The sequence below is a fragment of the Crocodylus porosus genome, unplaced genomic scaffold, assembly GCF_001723895.1.
Source record: "Crocodylus porosus isolate Cpor-Errol unplaced genomic scaffold, CroPor_comp1, whole genome shotgun sequence".
Lineage (NCBI taxonomy): Eukaryota > Metazoa > Chordata > Crocodylia > Crocodylidae > Crocodylus > Crocodylus porosus.
Genome location: NW_017728906.1, coordinates 129,532,708 through 129,549,862, shown reverse-complemented (window position 1 = coordinate 129,549,862; position 17,155 = coordinate 129,532,708). Strand labels below are relative to the sequence as shown.

General features: G+C 41.3%; 1 protein-coding gene across 1 annotated transcript in view; it reads right to left on the bottom strand.

Moving 5' to 3' along the window:
* Positions 1-6,609: 6,609 nt before the first annotated feature.
* The window catches only part of MZT1 (mitotic spindle organizing protein 1), a 10,948-nt gene continuing 402 nt past the window's right edge, over positions 6,610-17,155 (bottom strand). Inside the window, exons 2-3 of the mRNA XM_019529807.1 lie at positions 12,750-12,895; positions 6,610-8,128 (exon numbers count right to left, since the gene is read on the bottom strand). Coding sequence (XP_019385352.1) covers positions 8,105-8,128; positions 12,750-12,895 — 170 coding nt within the window. The 3' untranslated portion in view covers positions 6,610-8,104. The remainder of the gene's footprint in view (positions 8,129-12,749; positions 12,896-17,155) is intronic.

The window sequence follows — 17,155 nt, the reverse complement described above, 5'->3', positions numbered from 1 at the left end:
GTCCAGGTGATAGGTCACCTGGTCATAGAAGGAAATAAGATTGGTTAAACAAGACCTAGCCGCAACAAACTTGTGCTGACTATCCCTTAGGATGTTAGCCTGGGCCAGTCCATGAAGGATGGCCTCCTTAATAAACTTTTCTGTAATAGATATAATCTATATTCTATAGGTCTATATAGATTTAATCTATATTCCCAGAAGCTATAGTACTTATGACTAACAACCACAATTGAAATGTGCCCTGTTAAATCCATATAAAACAAGTACTTATCAAAATGTCATATGGTACCAAGTCAAATGCTCTGGAGAAATCCGAATATCTGTATCAACATAATTACCTTTCATAACTAGACCCCGTAACTTTGTCAAAAAAATTTAACAGGTTTGTTGTGAAATTGCTGACTGGCATCAATTGCATTTTTAACCTCTAAGTCTTCATTGATGGAGTTCCACATTAATTGTTCTATTTTTTTAATACTGAATTGACCTCAAACCAACTTGGACTACAGTTTCCTTGTTCATCCCTTCCACCCTTTTTAATTCTTGAAATTACATTATTAGCCATCCAATCAGTTGAAATATTCAGTTTTGCAACATGTGGTAAAAAATAACATTACTGGTTCAGATAACTCCTCAGCTAGTTCATTTAAATCTTCTAGCTGTACATTATCTGGGCCTACTGCTATGAAAATGTTTAATTTTTAGTAGATGCTATCTCATACCCTTCTTGCTACAGTAAACTTTCTATACTATCTAAAACATATAGCATACATCCTTGGAGACAAGCTCTTGTTTTTTCCATATATAGAACAGAAACAGCTATTGGACTTTACTGTCTCATTATACTGTATTAGTCATTCATTTTGCCCCTTATTAAAAAAAAATATATATTTTCTCATTGTCTTAAATAGTGGCCTGTTGGATGGTGATATTTCCTTGAAAACTTTAGCATCCTTTATAGTCATATGCATATAACTTGTAATCTATATTTGTTGCCATTATCTTTCCCTTATAGCCAGTCTTTGTGCAGAGTTTTTATCATCACTCTCACATCTCCTTTTAACCATGATTTATCTATTTTTTTTTTAGCTAAACTTTTTGTGCGTTAACATTTCATGGCATTTTATCAGTTTGGTCATCGAGTAAAACGTCCTTGACCAGTTGCCTGTTTTCGTGAACTTTTCTTCATTTACATATATGCTTCCAGTAAATGATGCTACTTGCTTTAAGCTTTGGGAAACTGTACCTTTTATAGTTTGGACTCACTCAAAAGCAGATATTTCAGCACCTAGAGAACTCTACTGACTGATAAGCCAATGTTTCTGGACATTTGGCACCTCAAAATTAGGTAGCAGTAGAGCAGAAATTTAGGGACCTACATTAGATGCAGTCACTTATAGGTAAGGTGTAGTGCCTAAGTCCTCTTGTGGAACTTTCCTGTGGCTCCTAGAGTTTATATACAAACCATTAAAATGATGATTCTGTATAGTTCCCTTTTCTTGGATTTCTCATGTACTTGACAGCTCATGTGCTTTTTTAACTTGATTGCCTTGTTACACTCCTTCCCCAGAATGCTCTTATGCCAAGAAAAGAGTGTGTTAATTTACTGGCCTCGTACTACAGTTGCTGCAAACAGGGCCAAAATGGGACCACGAATTTAATTCTTTAATCTTCAATTGTGAGTTAACTCCCAGGCATGTCTGATGATTTTGTTTCACTTCTCTGAACTCCCTCCAGTCTGCTTATCAACAACAAAGCAAAACAGATATAAATAAATAGCACTTCACTTGAACCAAACTAAAACTAAAAAACTTTCTGGCATTAGGAGTTCCAGCACTAAACTTATGTTTCTCTCCCAGGAACCTGATATTTTAATGTTGCTCAGAAACACAGAATCTTCATCTTCTGCAGGGCCTAGTACTTGGGGCTTAATGCATCAACAGCCTACTTTATGGTAGGGATTGGATTTACAGCCTCCTGACCAGAAAGAAGCCTGTATCTATCTTTCAGATGTCCCACTAGCCAATACCTTTATCCCAGCACCTGAATAGCCATTTATTTCGCCATGAATTATTTCCTCTTGTAACAAAATGAAGGTTTCCTATCAATTTGAATTATTATCACTAAATGCTAAAACACTTTGGACACTTGTGATATATTTGATACTAAAGAAGATACTCGGTGAATGTATCTGAAAAAATGTAGCATCACTACATTTAGCTCATACTTTATCAACAAATTAGGGATGCTGCTTATCTTTACAAGATTTATATCCAAGACACACACTTGCATTTATAAAAGGTCAATAAAAACAAACACAAAAGGCTAAGAGCTTGAATAGCTCCCAATTTTTATTTTTTATTTTTACTTTTTTCCAATTTTTAAAAAAGTGAAACATGAAAAAATTACCTTTGGATCCAGATTTCATTATGAATCCTATATTGTTTAAAATAAAATGGTAATAAGTACATATGTGCCTATATAACCCTTCATCTAAAAGTTCATTATTTAAACTTAAGCTATATCTACTTGTGCAGCTCTATTAGACAACAGGAAAATAATAAACTCTGCAGCAGGTTAGTACTTGGAAATACAAGTACTATTCTGATGCAGTTTTTTTGTGCATAGTAATGGGCACATTGGAGCACCCTCATGTCCCAGCCAGCACCTCTGCAGCATGTTGAGCCAGGTAAGAACAGCTCCAGGCTGGCAGGCTGGTCCCCGCCCCCCTGACTCCCTTTTAGCCAGGAGTGCTCTGACCCAGCTCAATATGCTGTGGTCCTGGGCACACATTCAAAATGTGTGCCCAGGAGCAATAAACTCCAGTGTGATATGTGCCAGTTTATTGCTGTGAATTAGTGACATGTGTAGACATGCCCACATTGTAGCAGCTTGTATCAATATCATTTGATACTGCTGCAATTGCTATGTTTACCGTTACCCCTATAGTGAAATACTTGCTAAATGGACGCAGCATGGAAGTGCTGCCCGAGTGCCCCCATCCTGTAGACTTACTGTTGATCTCTGTTTACTGCATAAAGGTAGGCATGTTAATAACATTTCAGTTTGGGGAAGTTAAAAGAATCCTTTAACATCTAACAAAAATAAATATGAGAATTTTTAGTTGCTAAGACTCTAATTCATTCTCTTCCTCAAGGGACTGATCCTAGGTTATGAACATCTTCAACTTCAACTGGCTGCTCAGCCCTAGTTGGTTCAAACTAACTGTGAGAGAGTGTAAGAGCACCACCTTGTGAGGGTTTAATATACTGAAAGGTGATTTGGATTGCAAATATAATAAGAGCCATTCAAACTCTTGTGTTTGAAGGTATAGAAAGATGTACACCTGGTAATTTCAAAGAGAGAGAGAGCTGTCCACCTAGAGCATGCAGGAGCTCTCTTACATTTTAAGTTTCATATATGCAAGCCAGAAGCAATATCAATGAAATAAAACAGCTCCAGCTTTAACCCTGGATGAATATTTGTGGTGGTTCCATGGCACAGGGGATTAAACGCAAATAGATGCTACGAAGTGTGTAGCAACTTCAGCATAATATAGCAACCTATAGTCCATGGGCCAAGTCTGGCTCAGAATGACCAACCTGGCCATGGGTGGCATGGGGGATTGGGCAGCACAAAGCTGCCCTGTGCAACCTGTCCCTTCTTCAGCACCTGCCCCTGCAGCCCTTCCTGCTGCTCTCACCTAACTGCAGAAGGGCCAAGTGTGTGCAGTAAGGATAACCAGACAGCTTGATCTTGGAGGGTAAGGGGGCAAAGGAAAGGCAGGGAGGAGAGATTAGAGACTAGCAGCTTGTGGCTGGTCACTGGGAGTGATGTTGCAAGCTCCAGCCTGTGGGGGGCAAAAGGTTCCCAAACCCTAGTGCAGGGGTGTCCAACCTTTTTTAATGTGGGGTTGGATCATGAACTTTTTATTGCCCAGTGGGCCAACGAGCCATATTCAAATACCTCACAGGAAGTGGTATCACATCAGGAAGTGATGTCACGTGACCTTTGACACCAATGAAGTTGTAGGGAGTGACAATGAAATGGGTCTGGAAATGTGGTTTAAAATCCAAAATAAAAACAATATAAAAGCAACAATTAAATAATACCAAACACTTGACTAAAATAAACACTTTCACATCTCCTCTCTTCTCAATGAATGAGAAAAGCATAAAGCAAGTCAACAGATCCAATGTGGAAAAGATCTCAGTAGAAACTAATCAAAGCTACAAAATATGGGCATTTTTGAGAATAATCTTCAAGTAGATTTACTTTTATTGTATTAACAACTTGTTAGTAACACATCTTTTACAAGTAGTAACAAGTTGAACCCCCAATCCCCCACAAAGAAACAGAAGCAAACACAATCCAAACGCTGGACAATATTTTTACAAAGATTTTTACCTGCTGGTTAGGGGGAAGAAATGTAGCTGCCTCCCTCCCATGTGCCCTTGCCCCGCTTCTTGGGAGCACACAGCAGCAACACCAGCCAGGCTGATGATGCAAGGAACTTCCAGCACTGCTGTGGCTGTTTGTTTTTATTCCTCCTGAGAATGAGCAGGGGGGTTTTGGGATGTGAATCTCCCGCTCTCCCCCTCACCTCTCTCGGAGGATGCAGGGGCATGTCCCAGCAGGTAAATCAGGTGGCAGGGAGCTCCCTAGCAGCTGCCTGGGGAAGGGGAGAGGGGGGACAGCATGGTGCCGGTGAGGAATCAGGTATGGCAGAGCTGGTGGGGAAAGGAAACTCCTGCCTGCTGCTGCAGCCGCTTCCTTATTCAACCAGTGGTTGCTCATCCTGAAAAATCAAGCAACAAGAGCCAGCAGCAGCCTTCTGTCCCAGCCCAGATGCTTGCTCCTCCCCACCCCCAGCAGCTCAGCTGGGCACGGCCACAGCTGCAGCCAGGTGCCTGGCTTCTCTTCCTCCTGTTGCTCTCAGGAAACTGCTCTATTTCTTATTTCTACTTCGTACGTGGGTACGTGCATGGGGTGCGAGCGAGAGAGAAGGGAAAGTGTGTGACTGTATAATTCATATTATTTTCATAAAACACCATGCATTGAGTATCTCGGCATCTCTGAAAGAAAGATACCAGTAGCCATTTTGTACTTTTAACCAAAGAAAAAGGAGCCACAGACTAATCTCACTTCAGTGACTGATGTTTTGCTACAGCTTTTGCAAGAGGAAATGGTGTTGTTCACAGACAAGATGGCCATGATCTCACTTTTTCCTATGGGAGAAAAATGAAGTGGTCCTCAGGGAAGCTGGCCACCCCTGGCTTTTATGGCTATGAAACCAAGTGGAAAAGTAGCAGGAAGTGCATATGTCAACATTACAGGTAGGTTCTTCAACTTTATTTATTTACTATGCTTTTCCCCCTGAATTCTTATCTGTATTTTCATGACCTTTTTGACATTTTTCCATCAGCGTTTAATAACGTACTAACACATTTTCTTATAGTAATATTTTGAAAGCATACTTTTGTGATATATGTAACAGGACGGGTGTCCTAGAGGTCACCATGCTCTCCCCTAGCACCCCCGTACCATGCCAAGTTGCCTAAAGGGCATCCTCCAGTCTTGCCTGCCACGTCTTTGATGTAATATACGTCTTATAGGGAGGCTGCCTTTCCGTTCTTTTGGCCACAGTTTCCTGTTGTACACTAGCTTGTTCTATATTGGGCGTTTCTGGGCACCCCCAGCCTTATGGGCTATGCGTGGGCTCCACCCCTTTACCACGCCCCAAGCCTTGCAGATGTAGCAGATGTTGTTTGATCTCACTCTGCGCCTCCCTGGTGCTCTGAATTTCCTCAGCCCTGTCTCGCTCTGTGCCTCCCTGGTGCTCGTCGAATCACTGCCCCTTTCCCTGGGGCTTCTCGCTGCCCCCCTCCGGGGCTCAGGGTCAGCACACCTCAATGCTGCGTCTTACCTGGTGCTCGGGTCGGCACCCCCCCCAATGTAGTGCCTTCTCTGACACTCAGGTTGGCACACCCTCCAATGCAGTGACTTCTCCAGCGTATGGGATCAGCGTGCCCCCAATACTGCGCCCTCTTGGGCACCCGGGTCCCCACACTACCGTGGACCCCCTATGGAGGCCTCCTCCATCCCCTTATAGCCTCACCCAAGCCACCAGTAAGACAGAAAACAAAAAACACAAGCCCCTGGGCTATAACATAAGCTCGAGCTGCCCGGCTATAACAACATTCGAGCCACCCCAAGGGTTCCCCATCTCTCACCAACATCACGCTGCTCAGGACATTCAGCGAACTGCCTGCCTGGCCTCTGCCCTGGGGTTTAAATGGAAGCCAGGCCCTGCCCCTTCCAGTCAGCTGACCGCTGACAGGTGTGGGCCCGTTGCCCTAGCAACTGGCACCTGGGTAATTGTCCTGGCTGTACCAGTAGCAGGTACATTAGTGCCCTGCTACAACATACCTTAGGAATTCCAAAGTTCTTTAAGAAAGGAAAATAATATTTTCAGTTAAAATGTCTATTTTTAGGGGAAAATACTCAAGTCAGAACTGAACTAAATTACAAAGGTCTCACTCGAAGATGTTATGTCAACTAACTCTGATACTACTAATATTCCAGGATAATGAACACACAAAAGCAAAGTTAAATTCCCCACGTTTTATAGTGAAATAGTTTATTCCATATATTTAAAACATCAAAAACAAAAGGTTCATGTAACCCAGGTAACAGGAGGCAAACATTAAACTATGTAAATTACTATTAAAACAAACTTCCCCCCCCCATTTTTCATATTTGTATGCAATTGAGAAAACGAACAAACAAACAACTAAACAGCCTGCTTAATGCATGTGACCTAAATTATTTATTTTGACTGTACAGAATACAAGCTTTCATTTTTTCAGGAAAGCAAGTCCCCCCTCCCCCCTTCTATGCCTCCAGGTTGCAAAGATAACACTGCATTGCTGTACTTTTGGAAGGCTATCTTCCCAAGTCTGTAGACAATTTGAAACAATAAACCAAAGTATAATCTACTGCATCCTACTCATTTCAATGCGAATACTCTAAATTCTTCTTCATAAGGACTAACTATTTCACAGTTAGTCAGTTTAACAGATAAAATGAGAAAGGTGTGGGAACTGATGACAGAAGAACAGGTGACACAAAGATACAAGAAAAGAAAAGAGAAGGATAAAGGGTAAATGTTCTACTTTGAATGTGGCTATACTCCAAATGTATAGCACAATCTTCTTACCATCTTTAAATATGGTATTTGGCCTTCTCCAAATGCAACTCTGGTATACTTAGTGTTACCTTCATCCTGGGTAGTCTATCTAAATTTCAAAGGTTTGCCATGGTTGGAATTATAAATTTAATTAAATAAAGCAGCAGTGAAATCAATACAACAATACTCTGTATAAATCTATATATTCCATAGCTGTTTTGTGATTGAATTCAGCTCATTCACAATTTTTAAATAAGAAATTATGCAGTTGACAAAATGAATTACTGATATGCTAAATAACTGGCTTTGCTTCACCTTCAAAATGAAATTTAAGGTAAGTGAAAATAATTTCTCACTGTTGTATAGTTAATAGGAAACCCGGGAATATATTTAAATTAAAGTTTATTAATTAAAAAGCACACATGAAGTAGTATTTTAAATTTCAGACTAGTGCAAAATAAACCATCTAAACTGTAATGCACAAGTCATTCAACGTTAGCATTTGTAATAGAAAAATTAAAAAGTTGTACATAATATATTAACATAGATTAAGTTTCTACATATTTTCAGCTGGGTTCAGTGATTGTATAGTACTTGACAGACTGTTTATAAAATTAAAGCTCTGATTTATAAGGAACATGTGTAACAGCTGTATTATTTCCAAACACTACTAGTAAAAAGGAAAGTGGTAAGTAATGAGGAACCACAAGATAATCCCATCAATAGACATTTCTAAACTCCTCATGATGTTTACATTTTCATATCTCATTCTTTTCCTTTTAAAGATTACAGGAATGTTCCAATACCTTCAGATACAGAAAAAAATTAGTGTCTCTGAACAGCAGCCAGTCTTCAAATACTCTGCTAACTCTAGAGCCTGACATTTCTCTCATCAGCAGATCTTCACACATGAAGTCAACTTGTCATATTTTCAGCAGCCTAGAAACAGAAACACTATTTATTATAATGAAACTACTAAAATAGGTAGTAAGGGATAAAGATTAGCTGTAACAAATATAGTCAATTTCTTGCAACTACTTTTACTTTGTCAAGAGTATTTGGATAGCTTAAAGATGCTCATAAATCTTTTGATATAATTTTAATCTGCTGCCAAATGATTCTTTAATGAATTACTTTTGTTTTCAAAATGTTTTCAGTTTTCAATATTCCCCATGAATTTAGTAATCACTTAGCAAATTTTAACATAGGTGAGGTAAGGCAAGAAGCTCTCTCAAGGAGCCATATTTTCATCTTATTGCTTGTGCGTGTTAGGCTAAACATAAAGGTAACATTAAGTTACATGATACCATATTTACCTGAATCTAAAGCTACCATATATTTAAGGTGAAACCCCCACCTACCCTCAGTAGTCAGTCTATACATGGAAAAATGTGTTATAATCTTCCATGCACAGAATCCAATTATTGGAGGGTAGCCTTAAATTCATCCACCCAAAGTAGCAGTAGGGGGGCAAAGGGCCAGACCCCTGCTTCTTGCTTCCCCTGTCTGTGCTGTGCTTGCCCCATGCGCCATTTGCTCTCTGATCCTCTATTTGCCCTCCCTTGCCACTCAAGCCCCCATTGCCTGACCTTTGCCTCCTGCACCCTCTTATCTGTGCCAGTCCCCATGCCCATCCAGGACTATTCCTACTGCCTGCCTTCCTCCGCCCCTTGCAATCCCCATGCTCGACCCCCCTCCACCTATCCCCCCCACTGTTTGCATCCCTCCCCATTAGGGTAGCTCATCACATTTAGCTTTAGTTGCACCTGCTTAAGTGGTGAATATTATAGTTTTATTTGAACTTTTCTTTTATATCACTGCTTAAGTTTTTGTATTACTGCATTATTATTTGAATATTTTTTTCATTTTGCCTGCATCAACACATCAGTTATCCTTGAGCTCACTTTCACAGACAGCTTATGTTCCACTGTCACCAACACACGCATGTGAAATATAGGCCCTGTTATGAGTTCAAATTAAACTGACACTCAACTTACTGAATCAGAGGGAGAATATGACTGGATATGTTAATGAAAGGTGCTAAAGAGCGGACCAGCTGGACAGTGCCCAACTGTAAAGCCCTTGGAATTTCTGGAGTTGATGGACAGACCAAACTAGGAGTCTGGGGAATGCCCAAATTAAGATGTGTGCATATGGTGGGTTTGTTGGAACAAAGAAATACGATGACAAGATAAAAACATGAACAGTACGGTGATCACAGGGAAACCAACCAATGGTACCTGGAAAAGAAGAGTCAGAGGAATAAAAGTTAAAGAAAAAGCATTAAAGAGGGGAACAAGGAAGTTGGTGCGTCTCATCATCCAACATCTGGACTGAAAAAAACCCAGCTATTACCGATAGATGAAAGAGCTGTGCGAAACGGCTATATTTAGTTTTGGTTTTAGCCATTTCGGAGGACAGCGATTAGTTTTGGATCACTGTTCCGCTTCAATTTGGACGAATCTGTTTCGAAATTTCAATGCTGTTTTGGATACTTGGATTAGCCAGACAGCTGCAGGTTCTCCTGAGGCTCCTCTGGCTGTGCCTGCCTCTGCCCTGGTGGGGGGAGCCATGGAAGAAGCCCTCATGGCTGCCCTGCTCGGCCCCATCTCCCACCCCAGCCTCTCAGCACTTGAAAAGGAGGGCTGCAGGGCTGTGCCAGACTATTTCCAGGGGGCACCTCCAAAACTTTTCTGAAATGTTTCGGTTTCGTTTAGTTTCAAAGATGTTTCGGAGCCTTCAGTTTCATTTCAGATTTGGTGTTTTGGCCACCAAAACACCTCCGAAATGAAATGGATACTGAAATTTTGCACAGCCCTAATATATGACCACCTCTACTTTCAGGAACCAATTAGCCACCTTTTCTGTGAAGCTGAGTAACACCTGGGATTAGGTAAGACAATTAAACTAAGTGTCTTTCTCTCTATGTAGAAACTATTAATACATTTAGTATGTTAATAAAGTTAGATTTTAGTTAAATTGAATGCTATTAATACATTTAGTATGTTAATAAAGTTAGATTTTAGTTAAATTGAATGATGCAAGGTGTATTGCATGTTCACTCTGGGTTGATTATGTTTTAGCAATCCTTTCATACCACGGGCACATAACATCCTCAATTCCTTACCTCTGGCTGTGGTGCTGTCAGCACCAGCAATGGTCCTTGCCTGGCCAGGGAGAAGCAGCAGTAGCAGCTCTGGGTCTAGGTGGGTCAGGCTCATAGTGGTTGGAGCCAGAGTTAAATTCTAAACAACTGGGGGAGCAGGAGAAAGCTATGCAGTCTCCCCCATGCATAACTCCTCTTCGCTGCAACTCAGCTCCAGCTTGGCCTCAAGTCAGAGGCTGCACTATCATCTTTCCTTGCTTTCCCCTCCCCCGCACTGGTGATTGGCAAAAAAACTTCTTCATCTTGGATTTGAGTACATACAGTACTTATGGCTCAGAGTGACAAGATCACACCCTTTTGTCATTTAGAAAGAAAGAACAGAACAGTTTGTATACAATTTATGCACACCTGCTCTTTTCCACATTTGATGAAATACATAGTGTTACATTTTAATACCAAATTCCAAAGTTTCATTTACACAAATTTGGGACAGTGGATTCGTGATAATTAAAAAAAAACACAAAAGGAAAATCTCTGACCACATGAAGGTGCAAAGCAAACATTTCTCCAAGATTATATTTGGGTTTTGTGTTGAAATTGTCCTTCCAAATAAATAACTTACATATACAGTGGATTCAATCACATATTTTCTGCTTTTCCAAAATGGCTGTGAAGCTCAAATAGGCTAGTTAAACTATTTAGAATATTCACAGTAAGTCTCTTTAAAACAATGTTTTTGCTGACCATATAAAGGAGGGCTGTCCAACTGGAAGTCCCTGGGCCTATTCAGCCACAGCTAGTCCTACAGCTTTGGCCATGGGCTCCAGGTTCCCCTTGCCTCTCTCAGCTTTTGTTTTCTTTTCCTGTCCCAGGGGGTGGTGTGGTGCAGCCTATGGTGCTGTGGGAGCTGCAGTGTGGTGCAGCAAAGGAGCTGGGGTGAGGGCCACCCATACACAGTGCACTGGTGGTGGGGATGCTATCAACAAGTTGGCTCACACTAGTGTGGCCCTGAGCTGCTTAGAGGTTGAACAGTTCTGATCTAAAATATACTGTGGTTTTAGAATACTTTCATATGAAAAAGGAGCATAGACAGTGTAAAAGAACATTATAAAAATTATACCCTTTTCTTAGATTTTTAAATAAACTTTGCATAATATTACTTAAGAAGTTCTTTCTTAATTAAGAGTAGCTAACCTAGATACAGAGCTGAAGTAGCAAGGCGGCCAAATTTACACATGACACAAAATTATGCTAAGTGGTAAAGACCAAAGCAGGTTGTGAGGAACTACGGAAGGATCTGGCACTACTGAGTGAATAGGTAACTAAATGACAGATGAAATTCAAAGTAGATAAATGTAAAATGATGCACATGGGCTAAAATAACCCAGACTATATCTATACTACAATGGGCTCAATATTAGCTGTTACCACAGAGGAAAGATCTGGGAGTCACTGTGGACAGTTCACTAAAAACATCAGCTCAGTAGCCATCAAAATAATACTTAATGTTTTGTTTGACATTAAGACAGGAACTGTATATAACACAGAAAGCATCAACATGTCACTTTATAAATCCATGGAGCATCCACACCTTGAATATTATGCTCAGTTCTGGTTCCCACACCTAAAAAAGGAAATACAAGAACTAGAGAAGATACAGACAAGGACAACAAGGAGAATTAGTGTTCTGGAGAGCCTTCCATATGAGGAGAGACTAAAGAGGCTACGCCTATTTATTTTGAAGAGACACACTTGTGGAGGGTGGGGGGGGAGACATAATGAGGACTTACAATACTAAATGGTGAAGAGAAAGTAAACAGGGATTTATTATTCACTCTCTCACACAATGCAAGAACTAGGGGTTATAAATGAAACTAGCAGGTAGTAAGTCAAAAAAACAAACAAACAACAACAAAAAGGGAATTCTTTTTTACTCTGAATGCAATTAAAGCATAGAACTTTTTGCCACCAGATATTGTGGATGATGACAGTTCAGAGATTTAGAAAGGGATTGGACAAACTCTTGGAAGAAAGGGCTAATAGCTACTTATGTTGGTGGAGTTGGGGATACAGTCTCTGAATCAGAAGTTCCTGACCTAGATCCTAAATGCTGGAAGTGAGAGAAAACAGTGGAGAAAACCCTGGCCATACCCACTTCACTCTCCCTTTCAGCATCCACTCTCTGTCTCTGTGACACAGGATACTGGGCAAGAAAGATCTACGATCTGACCCAGTAAATGGTAATTCTTATCCTACTGGCAAAAAACCTTACTAGTTACAGCTGTTTAAGTATAGCCAACAGAAATTTGTTTCCTTGGGTTTTTAATTTTTAATGAGAACATACACAATTTTTACATGAAAAGACAAAAGCATAGTATTCCGAACTTCTAATTACTTGTAACTTTTTTTTTTAATGAAAAACATGGAGTTTTTTTTTTTTTAAAGATGGCTTACCTTCAGAGCTTCTGTAGCTTTACGCAGTTCTTTAATAACAGAGGATAAGGCCTCTGGGTTTATCCCTTGTTCGCAAAGCCGCACACAAATAGACAAGGTTTCCATATCCAAGCCAGTGTTTAATATTCTTGAAATCTCAAATAAAACTACAATTATTAAAAAAAATTGTAAGTTTTTTTCTATACATTAAGAGTGCTGCACCATCCAGCCCATATGAGGAAGTAAAAGCTTCCGTTTTCTAGCCAGGGACCATTTGCCTGCCCGCAGCTAGACAGGCACCTCGGTCTCCTCTGGAGACTGCTGTTGTAGTTGCCCTCCCCTGCTCTTCCCGCAGGGTAGCTCCTGTGCCAGCTGCCCCAGTCACCAACATGAAAGACCCTGAAGGAGCAACCTCAGCATTTGGGAATGCCCTTGTCCCATCAGGGAGGAATCAGGAACGGGACAGGAGCAGACAGTGGAAACAGCAAGGCAGAGTAAGATCCTGCCCCCTGCTCTTACCTGGTACCAGGTAGACCAGTGGTTCTTAACCTTTTTAACATCAAGGCATGTAGAGTATAGCTCAGTGATTCTACTGGGGTAACAATTCTCAAAGATTACGGAGGGGTGGCTTGAGGCTAAAAAGGCTGAGATACACCGCTATAAACAGAGCTGCTACACATGGTGCACAGAGTGCACAGCTCTGCTGCATGACCAGGCTCAAGCACGTGTTCCACACCCCAGGCTAGAGTGGGGATGGAAATGGAAGGTAAATGGCAATGATGGGAAGGGGTGTGCAGACGTAGCAGCTCTGACCCTGACTGTGGGTCAGAGCCACAGCAGCTGCCTGCTAACAACAGCTCCCCCCACCCCCCAACGCTAAAATCAGACCCCGCCTGCCCCCCTCCCCCCCAAAAAAACCCTTGTCTTGGATTTGAGCAAATTCGGTACTATTCACCTCATATTTCACTTAGAGAACTGAAGCAAAGCAAAGGATAAATTCTGAAAAGCTGATAAGTAATTCAGGAACCTTATTTTAAAACCACTCTAGTGTTCATGACTGAAATTACTGGGAGTTAGAACGACAGGCACTTTTGAAAATTCCTCTAGGTACCTAAATACTTTAAATATCTGGGCCTATTGTAGCCTAAGCTTCTTAGAAAGCCAACAGAACTAAAGTCCTTACTGCCTAGGTCACTTAAAAAAAAACAAAGAGACAAACAGACTTAGGCACTTGCACAATGTTATCAAAAACACTTTGGCAGGGGCACACATGAGCAACTTACACGAACGAAATTCTACAAGTGTCGTAAGTTTTGCCAGCAAAGTTCTCCGAGACCTAGAGTTATCTCTGTAGGAATGCTCAGAACTGTCACAAATGTGGCAGAACTGGATAGCCTGGTGCTTATGTCCTATTTAAGCATGTCAAGATTCACAAACTTGGGTATTCCTGTGCTTAAGTCCTCTGAGGAGCCTGGATCCTATACACGTGATAGCAATGAATTCAGACAGCACAGCAGACAGCTACTTAAATTAAAAAACAGAGCCAGAGGAGGCAGTGTCCACCTTTTATGCAATATCCTAATACAGGGGTGTTCAATTCAAGGCTTCTGGCTGCCCAGACAATCCGCTTCTGACAGCAGGGTAGTGGCTTGTCCCAGCTCTGGAACCCAACAGGTAAATTCTACCACTGCTCACCTTCCCCACACTGCCCTCCATTTTCTCCCTGTCTTGAACCTCAGTTGCCAATGGCAACCCATAATTCCCTAGCAGACGGACAAAGATGCACGTACGGGGAGCAGGCAAGGGCTGAATGGTGGTAATGTTCATCCTGTGACTTCCAGAACCACATCGACACAGCGGCGCTGAAACCCAACTCAGGAAAGCGGTACTTCAATTTACTACTCATTCTTACTCATTAAGTGTCTTTGATTTCTTGAGAACAGTAAAACATTAAAATAGAAGTTGAATCAGATAACCATTGAATCAAGAACCAACGAATAAAAACTGGAAGTAAAACAACATGTTAGGATGGAAATTTAGAGGAAAATCTCCAACCATTAAAACTAAGTAGCTCAAGAACAGCCTTCCAACAGCAGTAATGGGTATGAAGTTCTTACTAGGCTTAAAATGGAGCCTGGACAGTTTATGAAAGTGACTATATGACATAATCAATTTTGATTCTAGGGCACTGAACATGATCAAACCTTCTAGACCTATGTTCCCAATTAATGTTTGAAACCCTCTGTTGCCACCCATTCATGCAAGTAAATGTGAAGTGTTTCTTCTTATTCCCCTTAAACAAGAAATTTAGCTCTTAAACTAATTAACAAGTTTGAAGGAAAGACTATTTAGCAGTCTCTCTCATATTTTATACCACCATTGTGAGTTCTTCCCTAAACTATTGTTTACAAAGGTCGTTTCAATAGGCCCATGTAGTTTTCATATGTGAAAATTACTAATGCACACAGCTGATGAACCTAAAAATTCTTTAGCCATTTTCCTGTAACTCTTACTGCTGACAGGAAAAAAAAACAACATCAGAGCAACACTAAAATCTATTTTTACTCTGAATTTTTTAAAAGTACCTTCAGGTTCCATTATTATTGTATGGAATTTTCCCAGTATTTCACTATGTCTAGAAAGAGATTAGACTAATTCTCTAGACAAAGACTGGGTACTGAAGGGTGAACCTCATTCTGCCCCATTTGTGCCTGGTCACAAAGAAAAAAAACGACTTGTGAATAACTGAAATAGTCACAATAAAGTTGTGCTGCAAAATAACAAAACAGAACACAATTCTGAAAAACAAGACAGTTATGAAGAGACAGCATCTCGAGCTCACCCTGCATACTTGATTTGGTCAAGCTACAGAAAATCACTACCTTGATTATGTAGTGGAAAGAGCTTATTTACATTGTTTAACAGAACAACGAACAGGAAAATTTGGGGTTTGGACACAAGGAATGCTCAGATTAGTGTAACTGTATTTTGAATCCCAGACAGATGTACAGACCTGTTATAACAGTGCAAGGCTGCCTTGAACAGGTCAAAAAAGTGGTGCTTGATTTTCCAGGTACCTTCTGAACCAGTTCACTGTGATATTAGATGTGGATACATAATGTTCCATGACACTGATCTGGTCAGTCCTCCATTAACTCCTCATTGCATCAACCTCTTCCTCCCCAAACTCTATTACCCCTCACCTGTCTCCCCTTGTGTTGGCATTTTCATCACTGAGCTCTCTTGCACTGCTCGTTCAAACAAAGCTATCCAACAACCCTGCATCTTCACTCCCTCTTCTACTGTAGCCCCTCATTATGCCTCCCCATGCCCTAGGAAGTCAGAAGTGCAAATCTAAGCACTTTTCCCCCCTTCCTTCCCCCAGACCACCCCAACTGAGGCAAGCAGATGGTAAACTTTGCACCACTGCGCTCGGGTTTACAGAAAGGAAAGCAGAAAAGAGGCAAATGTCCCTAGCCACAAGTCCCTCACCATTTGGACCCTGAAAAAAAAGTTCCAGATATACTGGGCTCATTCCTGCCTCCTGGTGATGGAGTCACAGCACTTCATAAGAACTGTCAGTTACATACTTTCATCTTACCCAGCATCCATCTGCTTGACCAGGAAGGAGGTTCTGGCCCAGAGGACCCCCAGTAATTGCAAAGTCATCTTCCTGCTTCTCATTCACCTTGCTCGAGGACCAGTGGGCACTGTCCAGTGTCCTGTGCTCACAGCCCCCACCCCCCCATTCGTTCATTTGTTGTGAACTGAGATCCTGGTTTTCTCTGATAAAAAAAATTTCAATTTTCAGTTTAAGAAGAAAGTAACCCAAAATCCACATTTTTCCATGATTAAAATGAAGCACCACTAATATCTAGTGGATTTGGTCAAGGTACAGATACACATCTATATATTAGTGATGTTTCATTTTAACCACAAAAACACGTGGATTTTAAGTTACTGCTTTAATCTGAACATTAGGTTTTATATTTTTTTTAAATCAGAGAAAACCACGATCCCTAGCTATGAACTTCTGACCTTCACTTCCAGTCCCGCTTTGTAGTTAGCTGGCACCTACCTAATACCTCCCTGTGATAGCAGTGGCCCAAGACCTAGGACACCACCGTGGGTGATCAACAGGCCCATCTCTCATCCACACCAGCCTCTGGGCAGTCCTGCGGGCTCACTCCTTGGGCTCACGCAGGGGCCAACGGGCACTGTGTCCTCCACCCCTTGCAGAACTCGTTACCAGTCTCTGCTCTTCATTCCTGCCCCGTCAGGATTTTGGAAATCTGTCGCTGAACACAAAAACTACCCCTGGGCATCTAACGACTGGGGGCGTTGAGCGAGGCTCTTCTTGTCGGGGCCCGTGCTCGTGTTTCCTTCGTGAAAATGAAGCGCGGGAGGGAAATCTGAAGGCCCGGCGT